This window comes from Chenopodium quinoa, unplaced genomic scaffold (genome assembly GCF_001683475.1).
Source record: "Chenopodium quinoa cultivar QQ74 unplaced genomic scaffold, ASM168347v1, whole genome shotgun sequence".
Lineage (NCBI taxonomy): Eukaryota > Viridiplantae > Streptophyta > Magnoliopsida > Caryophyllales > Amaranthaceae > Chenopodium > Chenopodium quinoa.
The window spans coordinates 3,426,052-3,448,077 of NW_018743920.1; the positions used below are offsets into that span (position 1 = coordinate 3,426,052).

At 35.2% G+C, this 22,026-nt stretch overlaps 5 protein-coding genes across 5 annotated transcripts; 2 read left to right on the top strand and 3 right to left on the bottom strand.

The window, feature by feature from the left end:
* The first annotated feature begins 2,429 nt into the window (after nucleotides 1–2,429).
* Nucleotides 2,430–6,429, top strand: LOC110687971 (kelch repeat-containing protein At3g27220-like). Its single transcript, XM_021864628.1, has 7 exons — nucleotides 2,430–2,892; nucleotides 3,370–3,558; nucleotides 3,928–4,157; nucleotides 4,245–4,415; nucleotides 4,657–4,762; nucleotides 5,625–5,831; nucleotides 5,990–6,429. Exons 1-7 carry the CDS (start codon nucleotides 2,674–2,676, stop codon nucleotides 6,152–6,154), a joined length of 1,287 nt encoding a protein of 428 aa, XP_021720320.1. The 5' UTR covers nucleotides 2,430–2,673; the 3' UTR covers nucleotides 6,155–6,429.
* Nucleotides 6,430–6,547: 118 nt separating this feature from the next.
* LOC110687970 (F-box/kelch-repeat protein At1g51550-like) lies at nucleotides 6,548–10,256 on the bottom strand. Its single transcript, XM_021864627.1, has 2 exons — nucleotides 9,606–10,256; nucleotides 6,548–7,922 (listed from the first exon to the last, which is right to left on the bottom strand). Exons 1-2 carry the CDS (start codon nucleotides 10,162–10,164, stop codon nucleotides 6,976–6,978), a joined length of 1,506 nt encoding a protein of 501 aa, XP_021720319.1. The 5' UTR covers nucleotides 10,165–10,256; the 3' UTR covers nucleotides 6,548–6,975.
* Nucleotides 10,257–12,261: 2,005 nt separating this feature from the next.
* LOC110687707 (LOB domain-containing protein 24-like) lies at nucleotides 12,262–12,594 on the top strand. Its single transcript, XM_021864329.1, has one exon. It carries the CDS (start codon nucleotides 12,262–12,264, stop codon nucleotides 12,592–12,594), a length of 333 nt encoding a protein of 110 aa, XP_021720021.1.
* Nucleotides 12,595–14,018: 1,424 nt separating this feature from the next.
* LOC110687708 lies at nucleotides 14,019–14,978 on the bottom strand. The gene has a single exon (XM_021864330.1). It carries the CDS (start codon nucleotides 14,976–14,978, stop codon nucleotides 14,019–14,021), a length of 960 nt encoding a protein of 319 aa, XP_021720022.1.
* A 29-nt stretch (nucleotides 14,979–15,007) lies between these two features.
* Nucleotides 15,008–17,281, bottom strand: LOC110687709. Its single transcript, XM_021864331.1, has 4 exons — nucleotides 16,854–17,281; nucleotides 16,140–16,548; nucleotides 15,778–16,032; nucleotides 15,008–15,670 (listed from the first exon to the last, which is right to left on the bottom strand). The coding sequence occupies exons 1-4, from the start codon at nucleotides 17,279–17,281 to the stop codon at nucleotides 15,008–15,010; spliced, it is 1,755 nt and encodes a 584-aa protein (XP_021720023.1).
* Between the last annotated feature and the right edge of the window lie 4,745 nt (nucleotides 17,282–22,026).

The following is a 22,026-nucleotide window of genomic DNA, read 5'->3' on the forward strand; positions in this document are numbered from 1 at the left end:
AGCAACAATCGATTTGTTGCATTTTTTGCAGAAGAATGTAGTGGCTGACTTTTCACCATCATTGTCAAATATTTTTCACTGTTTTCTGTTACTCTCTTGTTGCATTTTTTGCATGCTAAATAATACCATCCATGTTCCAATTGGAGACTTACAGTTGTGGCCAATGCAATACAGTACAATGGTTTGTCAATTTCAGGTATCTCATCTAATGTTTTTCTGTCATGCAATTGAAGAAATTCATCACTCATAGAGATTGAGCTTTGAGTTGGTTGTGTGAGCCTGCAAACAAAAGCATTCTCTGCATTTTGGCCAAGTCTGAAAGAATACAAATTACATTAACAAAAACCAGTATATGTCTTTAATTAAAAATAGTAAAGGAAAAGCATCATATGATAAGTTTATGCATGAATAAACCTTTGCTTGAATAAACCAACATCATCAAATATCCGCGTAGCAAATAATGTGTTTGATGACGTCATTTCACCTATAAATTACCACACGACATAAGTTTATTTAGATAATCATATATGTAATCATTTTGTGAAATACAATTGAATGTTTTTTCGATACCTCTCCATTCCTTAATTTTTCCAAATTGAAGGATAAGAATAGCAAGCATTGGATCATTATTTTCAAAAAAAGTTGAAGACATCTTCTGCATATTGATCCCATAAGTGCATTTCAATTTTGTAGCCCTGTTGTATTTATGAAATTATACATGTTATGTAAATCGGCAAAAAATATAGTTTGATAAAATATATCAAATGCCAAAGGTAAGAAAATATACCTAATATCATTGAATTCTATAGTAAGCCTCTTAGTTTCCTTTCCATTTTGTTCAGTAGTTTCAATGGAACCAACTATCACAACTTGAGCAATAATTTCTAGAAAAAAAAATCCAATGATTATTAAATTGATCTTATAACATATTCATATTATATAGAATATCTTTAAAGATTAGTAAAAAGATTGAGCTATATAGCTTACCTATCAGGAACTTATCATCCAATTTTTTTGATAAAATATCATCAAATGATACTAAGTTAAACCCATGTAGAGGGATGAGTAAGTTTTCTTCACAAACATTAACAGTGGTTGAGTAAAAAAAAAATTAATCTTGTAGTGTGTTGGCCTAAAATCTCCGGTGTTATCCCCCAACACTGATAGGTAACTGGCCTTCCGCAAGCATGTCCGAAAATTTTCTAATCAAAGACTTCTTAACTGTAGCTTGAATACTACCACCCTATATATGCAAACGAAAAATTGAGTAACATGATTAGTGTATATCATTTACATGATATATGAGTTAATTTAGTATTAGATATTTGCTTACCTTTTCATCTAAAAACACCATTTCAATACTGCCACAACCGTACAATTCTTATCTTGATAGTCATGATCCCCCTCATTGGATACTTCTGCCATTTTAATACTTGATTAACAACCTTTCAAAATCAAATGTAAACAATAAAACAATGTAAGTGATGGTAGGTAACAGGTTTTATAAAATCAAGTATATGATAAAAGGAATTTATTTTCAGTTAAGAACATAAAGAATAGAAGTGATGCATACTTATGTTACTACGTATTTTTATAAAAAGGATAAGTTATGATTTCCTAAGATGCCCATCTATTTATAGTAAACATTAATTGATTAAAATTTTAAATTATGATGTTGATATTTTTAATATTTTATCAATTCATAAAATTGCTAAAATTCAGAGGATCGTGTACACATATACATTCTATTGGAAAAGTACATTTAATGAAACTCTTTCCCGTAAATGAGGAGTTTACACCCAAAAAATTGCAAATTCTCTAACTTTATTGGGATAAGTACCAAAAAAAAAAAAAGATAAGTAGATTAACAACTCCCTTAGTAATTAGTATGCCTACTTTTTAGGAAAATAGTACTTTTACTTTGAATTGATTGAGGTAAAATGTATGGTTTGGGATAAGAACAAAAAAAACTATACCCATTTATATCACTCAATCTTAGAAAAAAGTAGTTTATTATTATACATTTAATTTAATTTAATTTTTTTTTACGTATATAATGTGTATAAAGTATTATCAAGTGATCATTTTTTGTATAACATGCAATACAGTTTTGGGTGGGAAAAAATTTTATGATAAGTTGACATGTGTTCAGGTTTGGGAGAAAGATGACGTCAGCAGTTTCTATTTTAGTTATAGTTATAGATAGATTTGTAGATTAGTTTAAATAAGAGCCAATTAAAGGCTGCCATGTGGAACATTTTACTCTTATAACTAACGGAGTTAAGAAAAAGGACATTTGGTGATATTTTTGTTAAACTCACTAGTATATGGTGAATTTAAAAGCTTTCAATCATATATAGTGAATTAAATTAAAACTCAGAGTTTATGTTGAAAAGGCCGATAGATTACTATAGGTTCTCATTTTCACATACCAAACGGTCAAACACCCCGTTTTGGATGAGAAACCAGAGCAAGAAAGCCGCGTAGTAAATAAAAAAAACGACGGGAGAGTACCGACAAATCAAGTGCCCATTCCTGTGTGCCGCGCTTTCTCCTTTTCTTCTTCTTCTTCTTCATCTTCTTCCTCCTTCGATCTCTGCTACTTCACTCACTCTCTCTCTCTCTCTTCTTTCTCTCTCCTCTTACCTCAATTTCTCTCTCCTAAATCATGCGATGAAATTTGGAAGACATACCCAGAAACATTCATCATCATTGTCTATTAAAATAGTGATTTTGGTATCATTTATTGCTTTGATTGGAGCTGGCGTTGTTGTAGATCTCTTATGGGCGTCGTCTTCTTCTTCTTCTTCTTCGTTTTCCGCTTTTCGATATGTTTCTGATAATTGGCCTTCTCAACAATCTCTTAATCTTAACCTAACTTCTCTTCCTAAGGTTTGATTCGATTTCCTTATTCTCCAATTTTTGCCCTATTTTTTGTTTTTTGTTGAGTCTAAGCTGTTTATGCTCCCAATTTGATTAGTTGTTAATTTATGCTCTTATTTATCATAATAATGATGTATTATTTCAATTTAATTGCCCTAGTTATTTGATTAGTTTAATATGATTTTGAATCCTATAATTTATTATTAGTTTTATGTAAATAATTTTTGGGAGCAATGATTTTGAATTTGTTGATTATAGCTCTTAAATTTTGAATGATTGTTATGGCGGGGCGTTTGATAATCATGGGTTAATGCTGCTAAGATATTAGTATTAATGCAAAATTAGGGATGGATTCGATTGATTAGCTATAAGTTGGTAATGTTGCTATTAAAATTAAGTTACATTATGGAAACATTGTCAATTAGCTTAATTATCTTGTTCAAGCTTAATTGATCTAGCTGTGCATTGCCGATTATCTTACTATAGGCAAAGGGTAAAGATAAAGGAAAGGATGGAGCTCCAGAAAGGATTTTATCGGCTACTTTTGCGGACTTGCCGGGTCCTGAACTACATTGGGAGAAGATGCCAACAGCTCCGGTGCCACGTCTAGACGGGGCTGCCATACAGATTAAGAATCTCTTGTACGTTTTTGCTGGATATGGAACCATTAATCTTGTGAGTATTTTAGCTATTTTGTAATTAATTAGGTGTACTATTTGATCTATAATCTTTGCTGCAATGCATGATCACCTAATTTCGAACTTGTCAGCTAAATTTGGATGAGACTTTTTGGTATGGTGGCAATGGTGCTGTACCTTTCTCTTGACATGGATATGTTGTACTATTAAGTTTTTTACTCTTCAAAATCTTTTGGGTGATTCATTTTGGCTAGGAAACATAAGCTGAAAAACTTTTGCATTACAAGTGTTGTTAATTAAATAAATAGTATTGACTTTGATTCTCAAGTTCCTTTTTAGTAATTTCTCAAGATTGTTGTTCATGACCATACTCATCCTCTCTTGTTTGTTTGCTTATGGTTTGCAGGTGCATTCCCATGTTGATGTCTACAATTTTACAGATAATACGTGGGGAGAAAGTTTTCCTATGCCTAAGGAGATGGCTCATTCTCACTTAGGAATGGTAACCGATGGGAGATATATATATGTTGTCACCGGACAGTATGGTCCACAATGCAGAGGGCCAACAGCCCGTAATTTTGTGCTGGATACTGAAACGAGACAATGGAAAGATCTTCTTTCTTTGCCAGTCCCTAGGTAATTTTGTGATGTCTTTGTTCTCTGTATCTGGTGCGGACTAGTTTTTATCCTGCAAGTTTAAGAAATTATAACTATTCTATTCAGGTATGCACCAGCTACTCAACTTTGGAGAGGAAGACTGCATGTCATGGGAGGCAGTGGGTCTAATCGGTACACACCTGAATTAGACCACTGGAGTCTGGCAGTGAAGGATGGGAAAGCATTGGAGAAGGAGTGGCGATCAGAAGTACCTATTCCTCGTGGTGGACCTCACAGGTTATTTGATCACGTCTCTGTCAAGATCTCTCCTTTAACATAAGCAAGAAAACCATTGTATTTTCCCTGAAATCTAGTAGCACTAACATCAGCTTGTCAGTCAACTATTGAAAACTGAATTGATAATGTAGGCTTTATAGATTTTATTTCATATTTGTATTATATTGTCAATAGATGTCTTCCTTTAATCCATTGCTGTTTCATTCCCTAAATATCTGTAATTTTCTTGCCTTTTTTCCAGAGCTTGTGTTGTGGTTGATGACAAACTAATGGTTATTGGTGGTCAAGAGGGTGATTTCATGGCCAAACCTGGTTCACCAATTTTCAAGTGCTCCCGCAGGCATGAGGTATTATGATTTACTTTTTCCAGAGCGTAATGGGTTTCTTGGTTGTTCCGTGGTGTGATATTTGGGGCACTGGGTGATCAAGATCTTGAAAATAGCTTGCTGCACAAGATTAAGATAATTTTACATGTGTGCACATGGCACTATGATTTCAATAACTATAATCTGTTGTTTTGAGCTCTTGCATTTGGGATCATTGTGGAATTTTTTTAATATTTGAGGTCTTAACTTCCTCAATTTAACAACTGCAAGTTTAAATTGGTTTCTAAGTTTCTGTGTTTAGTACTGCAACATCCAATAATCCAAGTTACCACTGTTGGTTAATTATTTCTACAACTGGATGGATAGTCCTAGGATTGGTGATATTTTTACCCGGGACTTCTAGCACAGAAGATCTTGATGCTGGTGTTCAATCTTGGCCACGTGACTGAGGTTTGTTGAGAACAACCCAGGCATGTCCCCAAAGAACTTGTCCAAATAAATGCATTTACATGTTTAAATTATTACCATTGTAGGTTTAGGACTTATTGACTTACCCATGAGTGTGTGTCCTGTAGCAGGTTCAAGGCCTTGCCGAGTCTTATTACCCTGGGACAAGCTGCTTAGTGCTAAATGATTTTTTTTTTTTTTTTGGCATTCTATCCTAACTACTTAGGAGTTTCTGTTTAATGTTATTTGAATAAGTGATGCTTGGTATTTAAAATTGACAGACAGACTTCTTACTGTGATTGATTTATGATGTCCTGATTGTACAATGCATTTTGTTAAACCATGTACTGTTGCTCTGGTACAGTAGTTCTAGACTTGTTTATAGATTGAAAAGATCCTAGTCAACTCTTTTTTTTTTTTTTTAATCAATGTGTAGGTGGTATATGCTGATGTTTATATGCTAGACGATGAGATGAAATGGAAGACGTTGCCTCCCATGCCAAAGCCAGATTCCCATATAGAGTTTGCATGGACTATAGTTAATCATTCAATTATAATTGCGGGAGGCACAACTGACAAGCATCCTAACACGAAAAAGATGATCTTGAATGGAGAGATCTTTCGGTTTGATCTAGACACACTGGTAAATGCTCGTTACTACTTGTTCTTAGGCTGAGTAGGAATTTGTTGCTACACATTATCCTGAAGTTTCTATTCTTACACTTTTAATTTTGCCTCAGGGCACTTAGCTACTTGCATTTGCTTATTTTCTAATTAGTTTCATATTTTGGCATATTACAGAAATGGTCAGTGCTTGGGAAGCTTCCCTACCGTGTCAAAACAACTCTAGTTGGATTTTGGAATGGTTGGTTCTATTTTACTTCTGGTCAGCGAGACAAAGGGCCTGATGATCCAGGTCCCAGAAAGGTCATCGGGGAAGTTTGGAGAACTAAATTAAGCTTCTAGTCTTGTCAATTATTTCTGGATGTTAAGTTTTAGGTAGGTCGCATTCATCATGATTTAACCACTGTTAGATGTCCTAGTGTGAAGCTGTGGAGCAAATATATGTTCATTTTCTGCTGCTGTCAAAATGGAAAGGCAGGGGGATGAGAAAATTCAATTTGTTCATATTGATTCGTGTATATCTTGTAAACATATAAGAATCAATCAGAGATGGCTAGCCCTTTAAGTTCAAGGGCATTTTGTATTCATCTTTAAATTACAAGTCTACAACCATTTCTCAATTTGTCAGAAACTGTCTATTTTTCTTGCAGGTGACAATCTTACTTGTTGGAACATAAAGTTTGTAAACCTGTAGAATATTTTTCGTTGTGCATATCGGTGCTTGATCTAGTAATATGTACCACAAGTTTTTATTACAAGGCTATAAACCATTCAAAATGATAGATCACTTACAAATTTATTCACAATCTATTTATTAGAAGAGCTACATAAACAATATACTGTACAAGATTGTGCCTAGTAAACATGACATGAATTGCCTAAAGCCATAGTTCATGCAATACCAGCATCAAATTCCTGAACGTAAACCATAACCCGTCTTCAACTGCGTCATAACCATAACCATACTAATTTACAAATGTTATCTAACCATTTTACACGCAAAACTGAAACCATCCCAAGTATGTACAACTTAAAAAGAGTTTCCTGTACCAAAGTCTACCTGCAACATCTTATTGGAATTGCTTTGTAGATCTACACGTCTCTCTCGTACAACATACCACATAGAGAGAGATTGATTCTAGTTGTTAAGAGTTAGCTAAGGGTCAACCAGTCAAGCAAAGTTCCACAGCAAAGACATCACCATCAAATCTAAGACCAGATGGTTCTGCTGGTTGAAGTAATCCATCGACCATTCCACCAAACACATACAACAGACGGCCTGTATGGTCAGAGCATGCTGCGTGAAAGGAGCGAGCCTTGGGTTTATATCCACGGGATTTTAGTCTTCTCCACATTCTAGATGAGAAAGGGTTCTTTTTTATGGCGTTCACATCTAACAACCAAAAGTCATTTTTTCTGTGCCTTTGGGAGTTTTCACCTCCGTAAATAAGAAGTTTACCTCCTAGGACAAGGGTAGCCGAATGACCAACTCTTGGAAGGTTAATTCCCCAGGGAGTGTTTGATAAGTCAAATCTAACCAGTACCCACTTTGGATGACCCTCTGAGGCATCGAAAATCCAGGCATCATTAAGGACATCATAACCTAATCCCCTTCCCCCAAAAAGGAGTGTTTGTGTATCATCAATACAAGTCAAAGTATGTCCCGAACGCGGTGGTGGTTTTGGGTGGGTAACAATTTCATGCCAAGTTCCATGACCGAAGTTATCTGACATTTCCAAGATCCACAAGTCTCCTAATCTAACACCATCTGGACCAATCCCTCCATGAATAAGCATTCTCTTGTTCTCCATGCAGCACCCAGCGTGGGCTCCACGTGGTGGTGGTAATGGTACTGCTGAGCCCACATCAAGCAGCCTCCAACACAAGTTAATACCATATGTCTCATTATGAACAATATTTCCAACCCAGGTGTCGTTTTGACGGACACCATGATCATTGATGCCTCCGAATAGTATGAGAAAATCACCACTTACGACACAAGTATGCCCAAAACGTCCACTAGGAATTCCTGAGGTCACTTTCTGCCATTTTGATATGGTTTTTAAATCGTAACCAAGATACGCAACCCAAGTATCATCAAGATGACGACCTGAATGGAAAAGAAGCAGACCAATGAGTAGTTCTTTAACAGACCTATTTCATCACTATGAACAGAGCTTTAATGATGTTACGTTGTAAATTATCATTAGATGATTTCTGTTTCTGAAAAAAAAAATGGTATGGCAATGTTATTCCTGCATGTTTACTGATGAGAGAAAGAAGTAGATCAGTAAGGGATGTTTTAGTTAAGCCTAGAAGTAACAGGCCATTTTCACAAAATTTCTATAACAATTTCCACACCCTTGAACATATTACGATAAGACTAATCAGCAGGATATAAATCAGTGATGAAATTCAAAACAGCCTTTAGCAATTAGCACCGATAATTTGAGATACTAATTTGTAGCCACAGGAGACTCACAATAAAGATTCACAGAAGACATTATATAAGAAGAGTCAGTATGTTTACTCTTCAACTCCAAATAAAATGAAAACAGGCTCAATGACTACATTGGTACTTCATCACTATTTTGATGTTAAAATGCAGAACGAAAAAAAAAAAAACACATCAAGGTAAAGTAATAAAGCAAATTTATACTGAATAACATTGGTGAGAGAGTAAATGCACGAGTGCTTCTGTGTTTGTCCCAGTGTTAATGTTCATACTTGACCATATTTCCAAATTCTGCAGGCTTCCACCCTCGTTATAAGAGTTCAAGTTTCAAACCTAGCTTTTGTTTATCGAAGGGAGGTGCTAAAAACTTCGACCTCAACCCATGAAACTAAAACAATAAGCAGAACTAACTTTTAGATTTGACTATGGTTGCCTGAAGAGATTTGCAGCCAGAAAACTAGAGATAAAAAAAGAAGGAAATTTGGTGGAAAATGTAATTTCTATTATTGCTCATCAAGCTTCAAAAGAAGCAAAAAATACAGTATATATAATATTACAAGGAGAAGAAACACAAAACTAACTAATGAAGATAAATAATAAGAATAGGACAGGATCGCTGAGCTGGACAAACAATAGGATCGATGAGCTGGACATATTCTCAACATTGCCATATTTACAGAATATGGAATACACATTAAGATGTCAAATACATCCAAGGCACAAAATTTCGAACACAGCAATAGTATCTCTCAAATTACACATTGGAGTAACATGACATTCATTAAATCATCATATCTGTGATCTTAGAAGACTCATTTGCATCTGCTTTTTACAGTACATATACATGAACTGATGATGTACACACAATTTAGGTTGACTTATTTGTTTGGGATACAATCAAAGTACCCATTTTGAAGTGTCAAGTGTCCAACGGGTACATACGAATAGATGGTCGAACTAACATAGCCTATAGCATAGTTCTATCAATGTTTCAATTTCCAAAGCATGCCAATAAGTTCAACTTCAACACCCATTTAAGTTCACTGAACAAAACTCTCAACTAAAATGCAGAAATACAGATCCTAGACATATTACTCAAACATTATCTAATGCCATTATCCACCCAAAATCCTAACTAAAAAATGTCAACTATTATTGAAAAAAAAAAAATCCCACACATAACATTAAAATCTATCACATGGAAAAATGGGAATCCATCAGAAAAAACATGATCACAAACAATAATGAAATACAATCCCAATCCAATTTAATACAAAAAATGATAGAAAACAACAAAATTGAAGAAAATTATGAAATGGGTATCGGAAAAAAACTGACCTCCTTCACGCCCACCACCAAATAAAACCAAGCAATTTGAGACAAAATTGAGAGAATGAGAAGCTCTAGGGCAAGGACCCAAATTATGAGCAACTGGGTCACTCAATTTTAAGCAAGAAACAGACCCCAATTGAGCTACCTGCTTGTACAGCTTCATCCATGGCATAAAATTAATTTCACCATTATTATTATTATTATTATTAGCAAAATATGAAGAAGATTTAAGGGCATCAACACAGGTGGGACCCCACTCTCTTCTACAAATAGACTCCCACAAATTATCAGATGAAGCTAAAGATTTGAACTTTTTGCAAGTTTGAGCAAAAGAAAGGATTGAATTAATGGGTAAAAGGAGAAGAATTGAGAAAAGATGATCTTGAACTAAGTTACAAATTGGGGTTTTTTCATTACTGCTAGATTCATCCATGAATGAAAAAGGGGAAAAAGGCAAAATAATGATTTTGTTGTTGTTGTTGTTGTGAATAATTGAGTTGGGGTATTTTCTCTCTCCTAAAAAATGAGGAAATTTTGTTGGTTTCAGAGTAGGAGATGGAGCCATCAGTGCTCATTTTCTGGGTTGATTTGCTCATCAGTTCTTTGGCGTCTTCCACGCCTTTGCCACGGACCGCATTTTTGTACTATTCTATACTCTTTTTTTTGTAGTTGTATATATAGATTATTGTAATATTGTGTTAAATTAATCAATCATGCATAAATTCTCCCATAAACCATCATGTCATATTCTTAACTTTTGGAATTTGTAATATGAAGAATGAGAATCTACCAATCTCCAATTGTTTTAATTACATCGGAATAGAGTAAGGCCCTGTTCTTTTGAGTTTATGGGCAGAATAGAGCAGAGTAGATTTCAACCGAGCGAAGCAGGTGTCAGCAGAGTAGATTGAGTCAGCAGAGCAGGGTTCATCAGAGCAGATTTCAGCAGAGCAGCTCTAAATAACAGGGCCCAATTATGGATCAGTTTGATTCAAATTTCAAGTAAAACAATGTATTTGCTCTTCTTAGTTAGAGTTTTGGAGGGGCCAAATAAATTTCGTGTACAAAATTTTGCATTCGGATTACTCTTTTCACAATATAATGAGTCACAAACGACAATTACGTGGACAAAATTTGATTTAACTAATTAGGCTCGTAACACATAATTTACGTACATTGTTATTTTATACTCTGCATAAAGGGTGAATGAACTAGCTAGCATGTTTTAGTAGCGAAAGCGTGTATTAATAAATAATAAAATCAACTAGCTTTAATTATCTCAAATATAATAATCTTGGTGACATTTTTTTGTTAGTTGAGTTAAATTGAAAGGGGGCATCTTCCCTTTAAAATGGCCTTAAATTGAATTAACCACAAAATGTATAAATGAGTGAGTTGAGCAGTTGAAAAACAATTTCAATTTCCCTAAACATTGTTTTTAATTAATATTATGGGATACCTAATATATTAAATTACCTAAATCAAATTTACCCTCACAAAATTCCCACTAATCAATCTAAATCAAATTTACTAGCCGTTATAACATGTGTAATATACATCTATTGTTTGTAGGAGTATATATCTTCTTCAAAGTATTCTATATACTTTAATACTTATATATCAACGTCAAAAAATTTCCTAATTACCTCAAGTAAATTTCAAAATTTACTAGCCGTTATATACATTTCCAATATTAGAGCAACTTAGCTAGCTAATTAGCTCCACAAAAATCAGTGACTAATATAGGACTAATATTCTCTCATATATATATAATATATTACGATCGATATAATATCTTACAAGATTAACTACATCTTATTACAGATTTTAATAAGAGAGAAAAGAGGGAACTGAAAATAAAATAAAAATCAAAGATCTAGTAAAAAAAGAATGTCAAATTCAAGAAGATGTGCAGCTTGCAAATATTTAAGAAGAAGATGTCCTAAAGATTGCATTTTGAGACCCTACTTTCCTTCAACTAATCTCGAGAGATTTGCTTATGTCCATAAAATCTTTGGAGCTAGCAATGTTGCCAAGATGTTAAAGGTACCTTTTATTATTTATTACGGAGTAATATATATTAATATAAGTAATAAATACTTAGGAGTATGGATCTTACTATTTTCATATTTTCGATGGAGTAACGTAGTACGTATAAAGTATTCATTAAAATTCTCGTGTAGTTTGATTATGACTTCTTAATTATTCTTGTCGTACTTGATTAGGTGGATTAAAAGTCTTATTTTCATTGTTATTTAGAATTCAATGTTAGAAAAAAAGCAAAATTATTGCTTTCAAAAATGACATTTTGTGTCATGTGTAAAGTTACTATCACTATAAAAACAAAATGTGGAATGACGAAATAAAGCCACAAGTTTACTTAAGAATTGACTTTAGTAATAAGTAAATTGTATTGAAATAGTACACTCGAATGTATGCTTAACTTAAAGTAGGAACAATTGGATGTATAATAGATATTTGTATGACGATTATGGTGGCTATGATTAATTTCTAGATGATTTATCGTAAATTTTTAATAGAATTCCATAATTCTACTTTCTGATATAAATATATGACCTAAAATTAGTAATTAGAGCATGTTTTACGAATTAATTAGATCAAAAAAATTTGTAGTTTTGATGTCAAATTGTCAATGAATAAAATGCAGCAACTTCCAGAGGAAAGGAGGAGTGAGGCAGCAGAGAGCCTGGTCCTGGAGGCGAGGTCGCGGGTTCGAGACCCGGTGTATGGAAGTGTGGGTACAATAACTCAATTGAGGCAACAAATAATGGAAGCTGAATATGAGTTGGCCAAGACACAAGGTCTCATAGCCTTGAGCTATGCACAACATTTGCATGAACAACAACAAATATTTGAAGCAGAAAACAAACCCTTAATTCATCAAAATCAAGATACTTGGCATTTTGATCATTCTCTATTATTAAATGATTTAAATCAACAACAACAAAGTGAGGATTACATTACTTGGGGATAAGAGTGACATGATGAACCCTCTATTAATAATTCAATACTACTAATATTTAGCCCGCTTTATTCATTATATACTTTGATATAAGTAGAAAAATATGTACTCTTCTCATAAAATTCCATGCAACATATTTTTATTAATATCATTTTCGTCAAAGTTACAGCAAATCACAAAAAAATAAACTTCATACTCTATAGAATGGTGACACACAATCATAAAATTTTGGAATAGTTGATCTCGTGATACATACATACATGACTTGTATATATTTTTAAACAATAAATAAAATACTCAGCACCTTTCATCCCCTTAAAGATTGTCATATTCTCAAATTTTGCTTTGTCAATAGTTGTATAAATAGAGAAGAGTTATGGAGATCATGCTAACTAAAATGAAAATAGGACAATCTTTTAAAGGCGGCCCAATAAAAAAAAAAAAGATAAATTGAACATTTGAACAATATAATATTTAAGATACGAATGGAGTACCAAAGTAACAAAGAAGACGAGTAGTAATATTTACTCATTCTAGTAAATGAAATTTAGTAAATTACGTAGTATGAAAAATTACAGAGCAAAATAAAAGGGGACCATATATATGTATGTCAGTATGTGTGTGTAACAGTAGATTCTAGAGCAAACATATGCTAAACATATCCTTGTCTAAACATCTCTTTCAGCAATTTGATTTCATGAGTGTTAATTGGTTCACGAATACAATCACTCACAACAAAGGCATATAATTAATATGAATAAAGACAAGAAAACATCAATACCATTGACAGTTACCTTTATAACTGACCAAACTTGTAGGAAAATGGTGCAATTGTACTACCTAATATTAATACAGATTGACAGAATTAGCAATTATAGGTTTGTAGAGATGGATTAATTTGTTCTTAGGTTGGTCCATACTCCACAGATATTTACATTGTCATTAGTACCGGAGTTGGGCACGAGACTTTGCAAACCCACACACCCAAGGCAGTGTGCCTCGTGCTCGACCACGCCTTATTTGAAACTATTCTGAAAAAAGTCTTGATATGTTGAGCACATGTTGATTTCTCATAAAAGAAGTTCATATATAAACAGTGAAATCCTTTAATAATATTTGTATTTTTTTGTATATTGATTAAAAATAATAAAGCCAACATATTGTGCTCATGCCAAATTTTGAAAATGATGTTGATGCATAGCTTATCAGCGTGTCTCTCATGCTATGTTGGGCTTGTGCCTAGGCTAGTGGCCAATATTGGCTTGACTGGATTTCATGCCAACCCAGCCCATGTCCAACTCTATTTGTCGAAGCATTAAAAGTTAAAGCTAATTTTTTTTTTTTTTTAGGAAAACCAAACGGTGTAATCATTTAATGGACAAAGCGTCCGAGAGTACATAGGGAGAAATTTCCGGGGGACAATGATTCACCCATACTTATTCTACACCGAAGGGTCTTAACTTAGCTAAATGATGAGCAACATTGTTGCCATCTCTCTTAACATGAGCCCAAGTAAAAGAAGAAAAATCATTACATAAAAATAAAATGTCTTCTAGGATACCGTCAAGATCAGAGAAGTACACCGCTCCTTTGGATAGTCGATTCACAACAACTTGGCAATCAGTTTCAAGGACTACATCCTCGTAACCGTACTTCCTGGTAATACGAACAGCGAAGCACAAAGCCTTTGCCTCAGCTACTTCAGGTGGCCACCAAGCTCTCACTCTACGGGTCGCAGCAAACAGCTCCTTCCTTTCATCATCACGAGCAACAACTCCCAACCCAGCCCATCCATCATCAGCTAAAGAGGCGTCCGCATTCAACTTGACAATGCCCCTAGGTGGAGCAATCCAGTGCTTGCTGCTACGGTTACGCTTCACAGGAGCTGGCATATATATTTTCTTATTGTCCTGCCCAAATTCATCCACATACCTGTGCACACGAGCCAAGAGAATAGCATTTGGGGTGGTTTTATCCTTAAACACTTTCAGATTTCTCTCCCCCCATATACACCACGCAAGGAAAGCCGCACGCTGCTTGAGCTTTACATTCACTTCCTCCCAACTCACAACCATTTCGCACAAACCAGCAGCCCTATTATGAACCAAATCAGCACAACCATTGTCATCCCAGAGCTCAAGAACACGCTGAAACTCAAACAAAGCATGGGAGCTAGTTTCCACCGCATACCCACACCACGGGCATACGGTTTCCTCAATCATGTGGCGTTCAGCAAGAAGGGCCCGAGTAGGAAGAGTTCCAATGCATAAACACCATAAGAAATGTCTGACTTTAGGAGTTACTTCCAATCCCCAAATAATCCTCCACACGATGAAAATCATCCAAGTTACAACCTTTGCCAAGCATGTATGCGGTTTTGGTATAGTACAAACCATCATTTGAAAAAGCCCAAGTTAACAAGTCCTTAGGTTCCCTTAAACTTAGCGGAATAGGGAGAATACATTTTTTTATCCCTCTCGTTAAAATGAGAAGAAATTAAATCCACATTCCACTCAAATCTACTAAAATCAATTAGATCGCTAACCTGGTTCAAACCTTTACATGGCTCGGTTGTGACATATCTCCTAGACTTGTCCGCAACCCAAGGATCCTCCCAAATGTTCACTGTCGATCCATTCCCTATACGCAATATAACACCTTCCTTAACAAGCGATTTCGAGCTCCATATACTCCTCCATGAGTAGCTACCCACATAACCGAGAGATGCATCAAGAAAACTGCAATTTGGGTAGTACTTGGCCTTCATTACCTTGCTAAGGAGAGAATCATCCTTAATAACAAGGCGCCACGCTTGTCTACCAAGGAAGGCGTCATTAAATACATTTAAATCACGGAAACCCATCCCTCCTTGACATTTAGGAGTGCACATTGCCGCCCAACTCCGCCAATGAACCTTTCTTCTCGTACCCTTTTGACCCCAAAAGAACCTAGCCATCGCGCTTCCAATCTTCTCTATGACCGAGCATGGAAATTTATAAACTCCCATTAAATATGTTGGAATAGCTTGAATGTCTGCTTTCAAAAGTACTTCTTTCCCGGCACGAGATAAAAGTTTATCTTTCCATCCCTGAAGCTTTTTCCATATTCTATCTAAAAGAGCCGCAAAAATTGCTTTTTTCGAATGACCAACCACGCCACCGTAGGAATTCCAAGGTACTTCTCATGTCTATCCACCTGTCGCATATTCAAAACACTCATCAATTCATCTCTTTGATCTTGTCTAACACCTTTGCTAAAAGAAACTTCCAACTTTTCATAATTAATTTTCTGATCGGATGCTACTTCGTACTTGTTGAGAACATCAACTATGGCTTCGCATTCCCGTTGATTAGCTCTAGCAAAAAGAAGACTATCGTCTGCAAAGAGAAGATGAGAGACAATCGGCCCATTACGACTTGCTTTTGCTCCATGTAGTACCCCAGACTGACTCTATTCTGCAACATAAGGGACAAAGCGTCTGCCACAAGAATACAGAGGTAAGGGGATAGGGGATCCCCTTACCTTAAGCCCCGGGTGGGAGCCACATCACCACACACTTTCCCATTGATAATGAAAGAGTACTTCACAGTCGACACACACATCATGCCTAGGTTCACCCATCTGCCATCAAAACCCATCATGAGCAACAACTTGCGCAAAAAGCCCCATTCTACTCTATTATAAGCCTTACTCATGTCCAATTTCAAAACAACTGTACCCTTCCTACCATTACTCCTTTTCTTCATGGTATGAAATAACTCTAAGGCAATAAGAGCATTATCAGTAATTAATCTTCCCAGCACAAAATCACTCTGGTTCTCCGAAACAATCCCGGGCAAGATTAATTTTAATCTCATCACAATTACCTTCGAAACAAGCTTATAGAGGACATTACAAGGGCTAATGGGTCTAAATTCTGCAGTAGTTTTTGGTTCATTCACTTTCGGGATCAAGGCAATATTAGTTCTATTCACAAGGTCAAGAGATGAATAGCCATGCAAAATATCGCTAACAAATCTAGTCACATCATTCCCAACAATATGCCAGAATTTCTAATAAAACATAGCATGCATACTATCGGGTCCGGGGGCTTTGCAAGGGTGCATCTGGTTTAGAGCCGCAAATATTTCATCCTTCATATAAGGCTTAAGCAAACTGAGATTTTGCTCTGGAGAAATAGAACTTCGAAAACATGCTGCATTACCTCATCAAGAGCCAAATCCAAAGGCACACCCGAATAAAAAAATACCTCTAAAATATTCGGTTATCACCTTTTCAATCTTCTTCTCATCTCTCTGCCACTCTCTATCTTCATCAAGAATCCCCATAATTTTTTTCTTTGCAAGGCTTTATGATGAAAGTAACTCTTATTTTTATCTCCATCCCGAATTTCAGCCACTCTAGATCGAATAAAGCAATGCGCCTCTTGCTTCTCATGGAGGGCATTAAGCTCTTTATCAAGACGAACACACTCATCGCAGCTAGCTGGGGATATCGTAGCCTGTTGTGCAGCTCGAAGAGCTGATTCAGTGTCTTCAATTTTGCGCCCAAGATCGTCAAATTTTTCATTGCTCCAAGCCAACAACTTGCTACCAACTGTCAGCAGCTTCGTTACTACATTATCACCAGCTCCCTCACTCCACACCTTGCGCACCGTCTCCTCACATTCTTTGTCTAGAAGCCAAGTTGTCTCAAACATAAATAATCTTCTCTTATTTTTCTTCTTTCGGGCACTGTTAGTGTCAAAACGAGTTAAAATGGGCGTGTGATCCGAACAATATCTCAAGAGATGCTCCCACATAAACCCCGGGGTGAAGTCTAAGCCATGAAGGGGAAGCAATAAATCGGTCTAGCCTTTCCCGGACTTTGGTAGAAGCCGCCTCACCCCGCTCCCAAGTCCACCATTGACCCCAAAAACCAAGGTCTCTAAGCTCAAAAGAATCCATGACTTCACGAAAATTTTCCATCTCGCTTCTATCTCGATCCGAACCCCCTTCCTTCTCATCATACGCTAGAATTTCATTGAAATCTCCCTCAAAAATAATTGACAAAGATATGTCTTTTCACACAAGTGTTGAATGAGCTTTCAAGTACGATGTTTATTTGAAGAATCTGGCCACCCGTATAATCCAACAAATCTCCATTTCACCCCACTCTTTGTAACGTCACCACAGATATGGTTATGAGAAAAGGATACAAGCGAAAATTCCACCTTTTCAGCATTCCAATACAAACAAATACCTCCCGATTTACCCCTACTCGAAATTTCAATCGCATTCGAATAGCCAATCCTATCTTTCACACCTTCCGCATCCAACTTGCTGATCATAGTCTCCGAAATGAACACCATGTCAGGGGCATAGAGATTTCTCCACTTACGGAGCATGCGAACTGACCAAAGGTTGCCCATCCCCCGGCAGTTCTAGCATAAAAGACTCATTGGTCTTAACGGGGTTGGTCCGCGCCAACCTCCACCATAATATCAACTTGGTATTCGGACCCCACCTTCATTCGTTTCCCATCATTAGTTACTCCATCCTCCAGAACTTCTTGTAACAAACTAGCTCCCATTTTATGTCCCAGTCCTACTTCTCCACTCCCACCTAACGTCCCTACTCCAACTCTGGCTATCCTTTTAAACGCTCTCCCCCCACTAGGCTTCACAATAGGCTCCTTAATTGTTGTAAGCATAGCATTTTGATTTAAATCCTGCTCATTGTTTCCACCTCCCTCTTAATTCTTACAACATCCACTCTCTCCCCCTCCACTTCCTCAGCTACTGTAAACACTCCCTCCTTATGGACACACAGTCAGTTGTTCCCTTGGCTTCTCAATACAATCTATGCGCAGGTCAGCTTCTTTTGTCACAAACAATTGACGCCTCCCCTTGGTAATATGCTCCAATTCCTCAACCTCTTTTGCCCTTCCCTTTCTAGGAGAAGCTCGAAGAAATAGCCCCAACCTAGACGTTTCTCCTTCTCTTCATCCGACACAGCTAGGCAATCTTTCTCAGAGTGCCCAATTACACCACAGGCAAAGCAAAAATACGGCAGACGCTCGTATTTAAAATCAACTTTTATCTCTTTTCCTCCTCTGTCTCGAACTCTCTGATATCTGCGTAGGGGTTTGTTCACATCAATATAATTCGAACTCTCCTGTATCTATTCAATCCAAGGGCATCATCCTCGTTCTCCACAAAATCCCCCAATCCAGCAACCAGGGCCTTAACGTATTCATCTGAACGACAGTTAAAGGGTAAATTACTCATCCTTACCCAAAAAGGGGTGAATTAACCTAATTTGGCACCGATTAACCGGTGCCTTTAACTATTTTGGGCACCGGTTAACCGGTGCCTAAACTAGTCTCCGGCCATTTTTTTTTGGTGGTACCTAGTTTTGGCACCGGTTAACCGGTGCCTTTTTACTCAAAAAAAATTTTCCCATTTTTCGTGCAATAATATTTAAAAAAAAAAAAAAAAAACCTGTTTCCAGCAATAATAATAACCTATAATTCCAGCAATTATATTAAATAAAATAATTTATAATATTATTATTATTATAATTACTAATAATAATAATATTATTAAATATTATAATAAGATACAAAAATAATATTAAAAACAAGAATGAATATATATATATATATATATATATATATATATATATATATATATAGATAGATAGATATAGATATAAATATTCCCAAACGCAATACAATTAAAAAAAAGTGTTATATATATATATATACAAATGATAGTAAGTAAATATATAATGAATAATAATATATATAGTTCAAAAGTTAACATAAATAATTTACAATTAAAATGCCATTTACATGTTGAAGGTGATAAAAGACGCCAACATGTCACGAACTTCAATAAGCTCCTTGATTGTCAACGGACCATCCGTTTGGACCTTGCAAAACTTGAAATACAAAAACATTATGTAAGAATTAATTAATTAGGCAAAACAATATGTATTTTATCAAATATTACCTATATGACTTCTATGTAGCCCATTTCCTACATTATTATCAAATGAATTATTTATTTCTCATAACATGTCAATGACACCTAGTTTTATGTGTCTAAGCCCTATAATTGAATCAAAAGAGCATTTTATTAAGGTTCAAGACGCTTTTTACTCAAAATGGCCCGAATATGGCCTATATGACTTTACTTTGCCCATTTCCTACATTTATTATTAAATGAACTTTATTTATCTCACAACATGTCAATATTATCTAGTTATAGGTGTATAAGGAAAGAAATCACATCAAAAGAGCATATTAACACAAAATGGCCCAAATATGGCCCATATGACTTCTATTCAGCCCATTTTCTACCTTTCTTGTCAAATCACCTTTTTAATTCTCTTAAAATGTAAATGTTGGGTAATATTAGGTGTCTAAGGCTAAAAATCACATCAATATATCATTTCAATAAGTTTAACAACGCATTTTACTCAAAATGGCCCAAATATGGCCTATATGACTTTTATGTAGCCCATTTCCTAAATTACTTATCAAATGAACCATTTCTTTTTCATAACATGTCAATGAAACCTAGTTTTATGTGTCTAAGTCCTAAAATTGAATCAAAAGAGCATTTTATTAAGGTTTAAGACGCTTTTTACTCAAAATGACCCGAATATGGCCTATATGACTTTACTTTGCCCATTTCCTACATTTCTTATTAAATGAACTTTATTTATCTCATAACATGTAAATATTATCTAGTTATAGGTGTGTAAGGAAAGAAATCACATCAAAAGAGCATATTAACACAAAATGGCCTAAATGTGGCCCATATGACTTCTATTTAGTCCATTTTCTAGCTTTCTTGTCAAATCACCTTTTTAATTCTCATAACATGTCAATGTTGGGTAATATTAGGTGTCTAAGGCTAGAAATCACATCAATATAGCATTTCATTAAGTTTTAGGACTTACCTCATCAATCTGTTGAGTGTCCGTACAATGAGTCACAATGTCAAGCATGAATCTCATCACATACAAAGCACACGGTCGCCCTTTAAAAATTTTATCTTTGTCACGCCAATGGAAGAATTGGAAAGCGTACAAGTTAGGGCTTAAAGTTCGAATGATTAATCCCTCTGTCAAAGCCCAGACTTTCAACATTGTTCGTTTAAAGGCTTTGACGTTGTAGGGACGGGCAGTGCATAGCCTCCCTACCAGCAACAATTTTAGGTTTTCCTCTGTTTTTGGACCTACAATATCTCCCATATCAATCACACTACCATCATCCTCGTCCAATCGAAGGGACGAGCACTTCTCAATCAAATCATCCGCCATAATTCCGGAGTTCAATCGTTCGAGACGAAGAACGGCCTTTTTCGCAAGGGAGAAAACCCTATCTTTTGAGGGAGTTCATTAAGTTAAAGCTCACTTTTGCAAACCCTTGGTGTTACTCCCACTAATTTAAAATTTTAAATTAATTATCCAGCTTTTCGTATTCTTGGATAGGTTGTCCTCCTTAAACGATAAAGTGAATTTTAATCATGTTACTAATTTAGAATTCTAGTAGAATAGGTTTGTTTTCCTCACGGCTATATGATGGATGTCAATCATGTCATTTTCCATACGGAGTACCAAATTAGATTATTTTGTGTACATACCAAGGTGGACTAGGTGAAACTAATCCTCTAAAAATTCTTTCAAGAAAGTTGTGTAAAGTAAAAAGTCCATAGAGAATATTTGTGTAAGGCCTTGTACTCTTACTTTACACATAATAATCAATTGAATTATAAAAATATTAATAATATTGGTATAAGAAGTACTCGTAAGATTTAAAAAGTATTGAGTAAAATATACAACTACTTTTAAGAACAAATGTAACTATTAATCCGTAAAACATAAGCTTTAAATCAATTATAATTAGCTAGTAGAATAAATTTTCAATAAGTGAATTCTATAGTAAAAATAATAATTTTGAAACGATGTTTTTTTTTCCCTACATTACACTTTGTTTGATTATGAGTTCCATTATATATAATGATATAATTATCCATAAACAAAGTTTTTCTCACGTTTTTAAGTGAGAAAAGATGTGCTACCTCCAGAAGTTTATTGCTTGACTTTCGAACATAAGATAATCATAAATGTCATTATCCAAAGTAATTATATTTTTTTTTTATCATAGGCAATCTATATTGACTAAATGACATAAAGCCAGTGACATTATACTTATCTGAATTTCTCAAGCTTATCAATTAAGATTCTAATCGCATCCAAAACTATTGCCAGCTCACTGCTTGGCCTTTTTTTACCGGAGTAAGATCTATCAAGTTTTCCATACAATGCAAGGATCATTCGTCTTGTCAGGTAGAAAAAAGGAAAAAAAAAAAAATAGACGGAAAGAAAAACTTTCAAGAAAGTAAATTTTAGTATAGTGATTTACATAATAAATGGACCTTTTTTAGTAGGA

Coding starts and splice junctions, on each gene's coding strand:
- LOC110687971 (XM_021864628.1), top strand. CDS start 2,674: ATGAAATTTGGAAGACATACCCAGAAACATTCATCATCATTGTCTATT. Junction 3,559..3,927: donor GATATGGAACCATTAATCTT/GTGAGTATTTTA, acceptor TATGGTTTGCAG/GTGCATTCCCATGTTGATGT. Junction 4,763..5,624: donor AGTGCTCCCGCAGGCATGAG/GTATTATGATTT, acceptor ATCAATGTGTAG/GTGGTATATGCTGATGTTTA.
- LOC110687707 (XM_021864329.1), top strand. CDS start 12,262: ATGCAGCAACTTCCAGAGGAAAGGAGGAGTGAGGCAGCAGAGAGCCTG.
- LOC110687708 (XM_021864330.1), bottom strand. CDS start 14,978: ATGGTTTGTACTATACCAAAACCGCATACATGCTTGGCAAAGGTTGTA.
- LOC110687970 (XM_021864627.1), bottom strand. CDS start 10,164: ATGGCTCCATCTCCTACTCTGAAACCAACAAAATTTCCTCATTTTTTA. Junction 7,923..9,605: donor TGGTGGTGGGCGTGAAGGAG/GTCAGTTTTTTT, acceptor TTTTCCATTCAG/GTCGTCATCTTGATGATACT.
- LOC110687709 (XM_021864331.1), bottom strand. CDS start 17,281: ATGTTTGAGACAACTTGGCTTCTAGACAAAGAATGTGAGGAGACGGTG. Junction 16,549..16,853: donor ATGAGAAGAAGATTGAAAAG/GTGATAACCGAA, acceptor CCTTGTGAATAG/AACTAATATTGCCTTGATCC. Junction 15,671..15,777: donor GTGTTTTGAATATGCGACAG/GTGGATAGACAT, acceptor AAAAAGCTTCAG/GGATGGAAAGATAAACTTTT.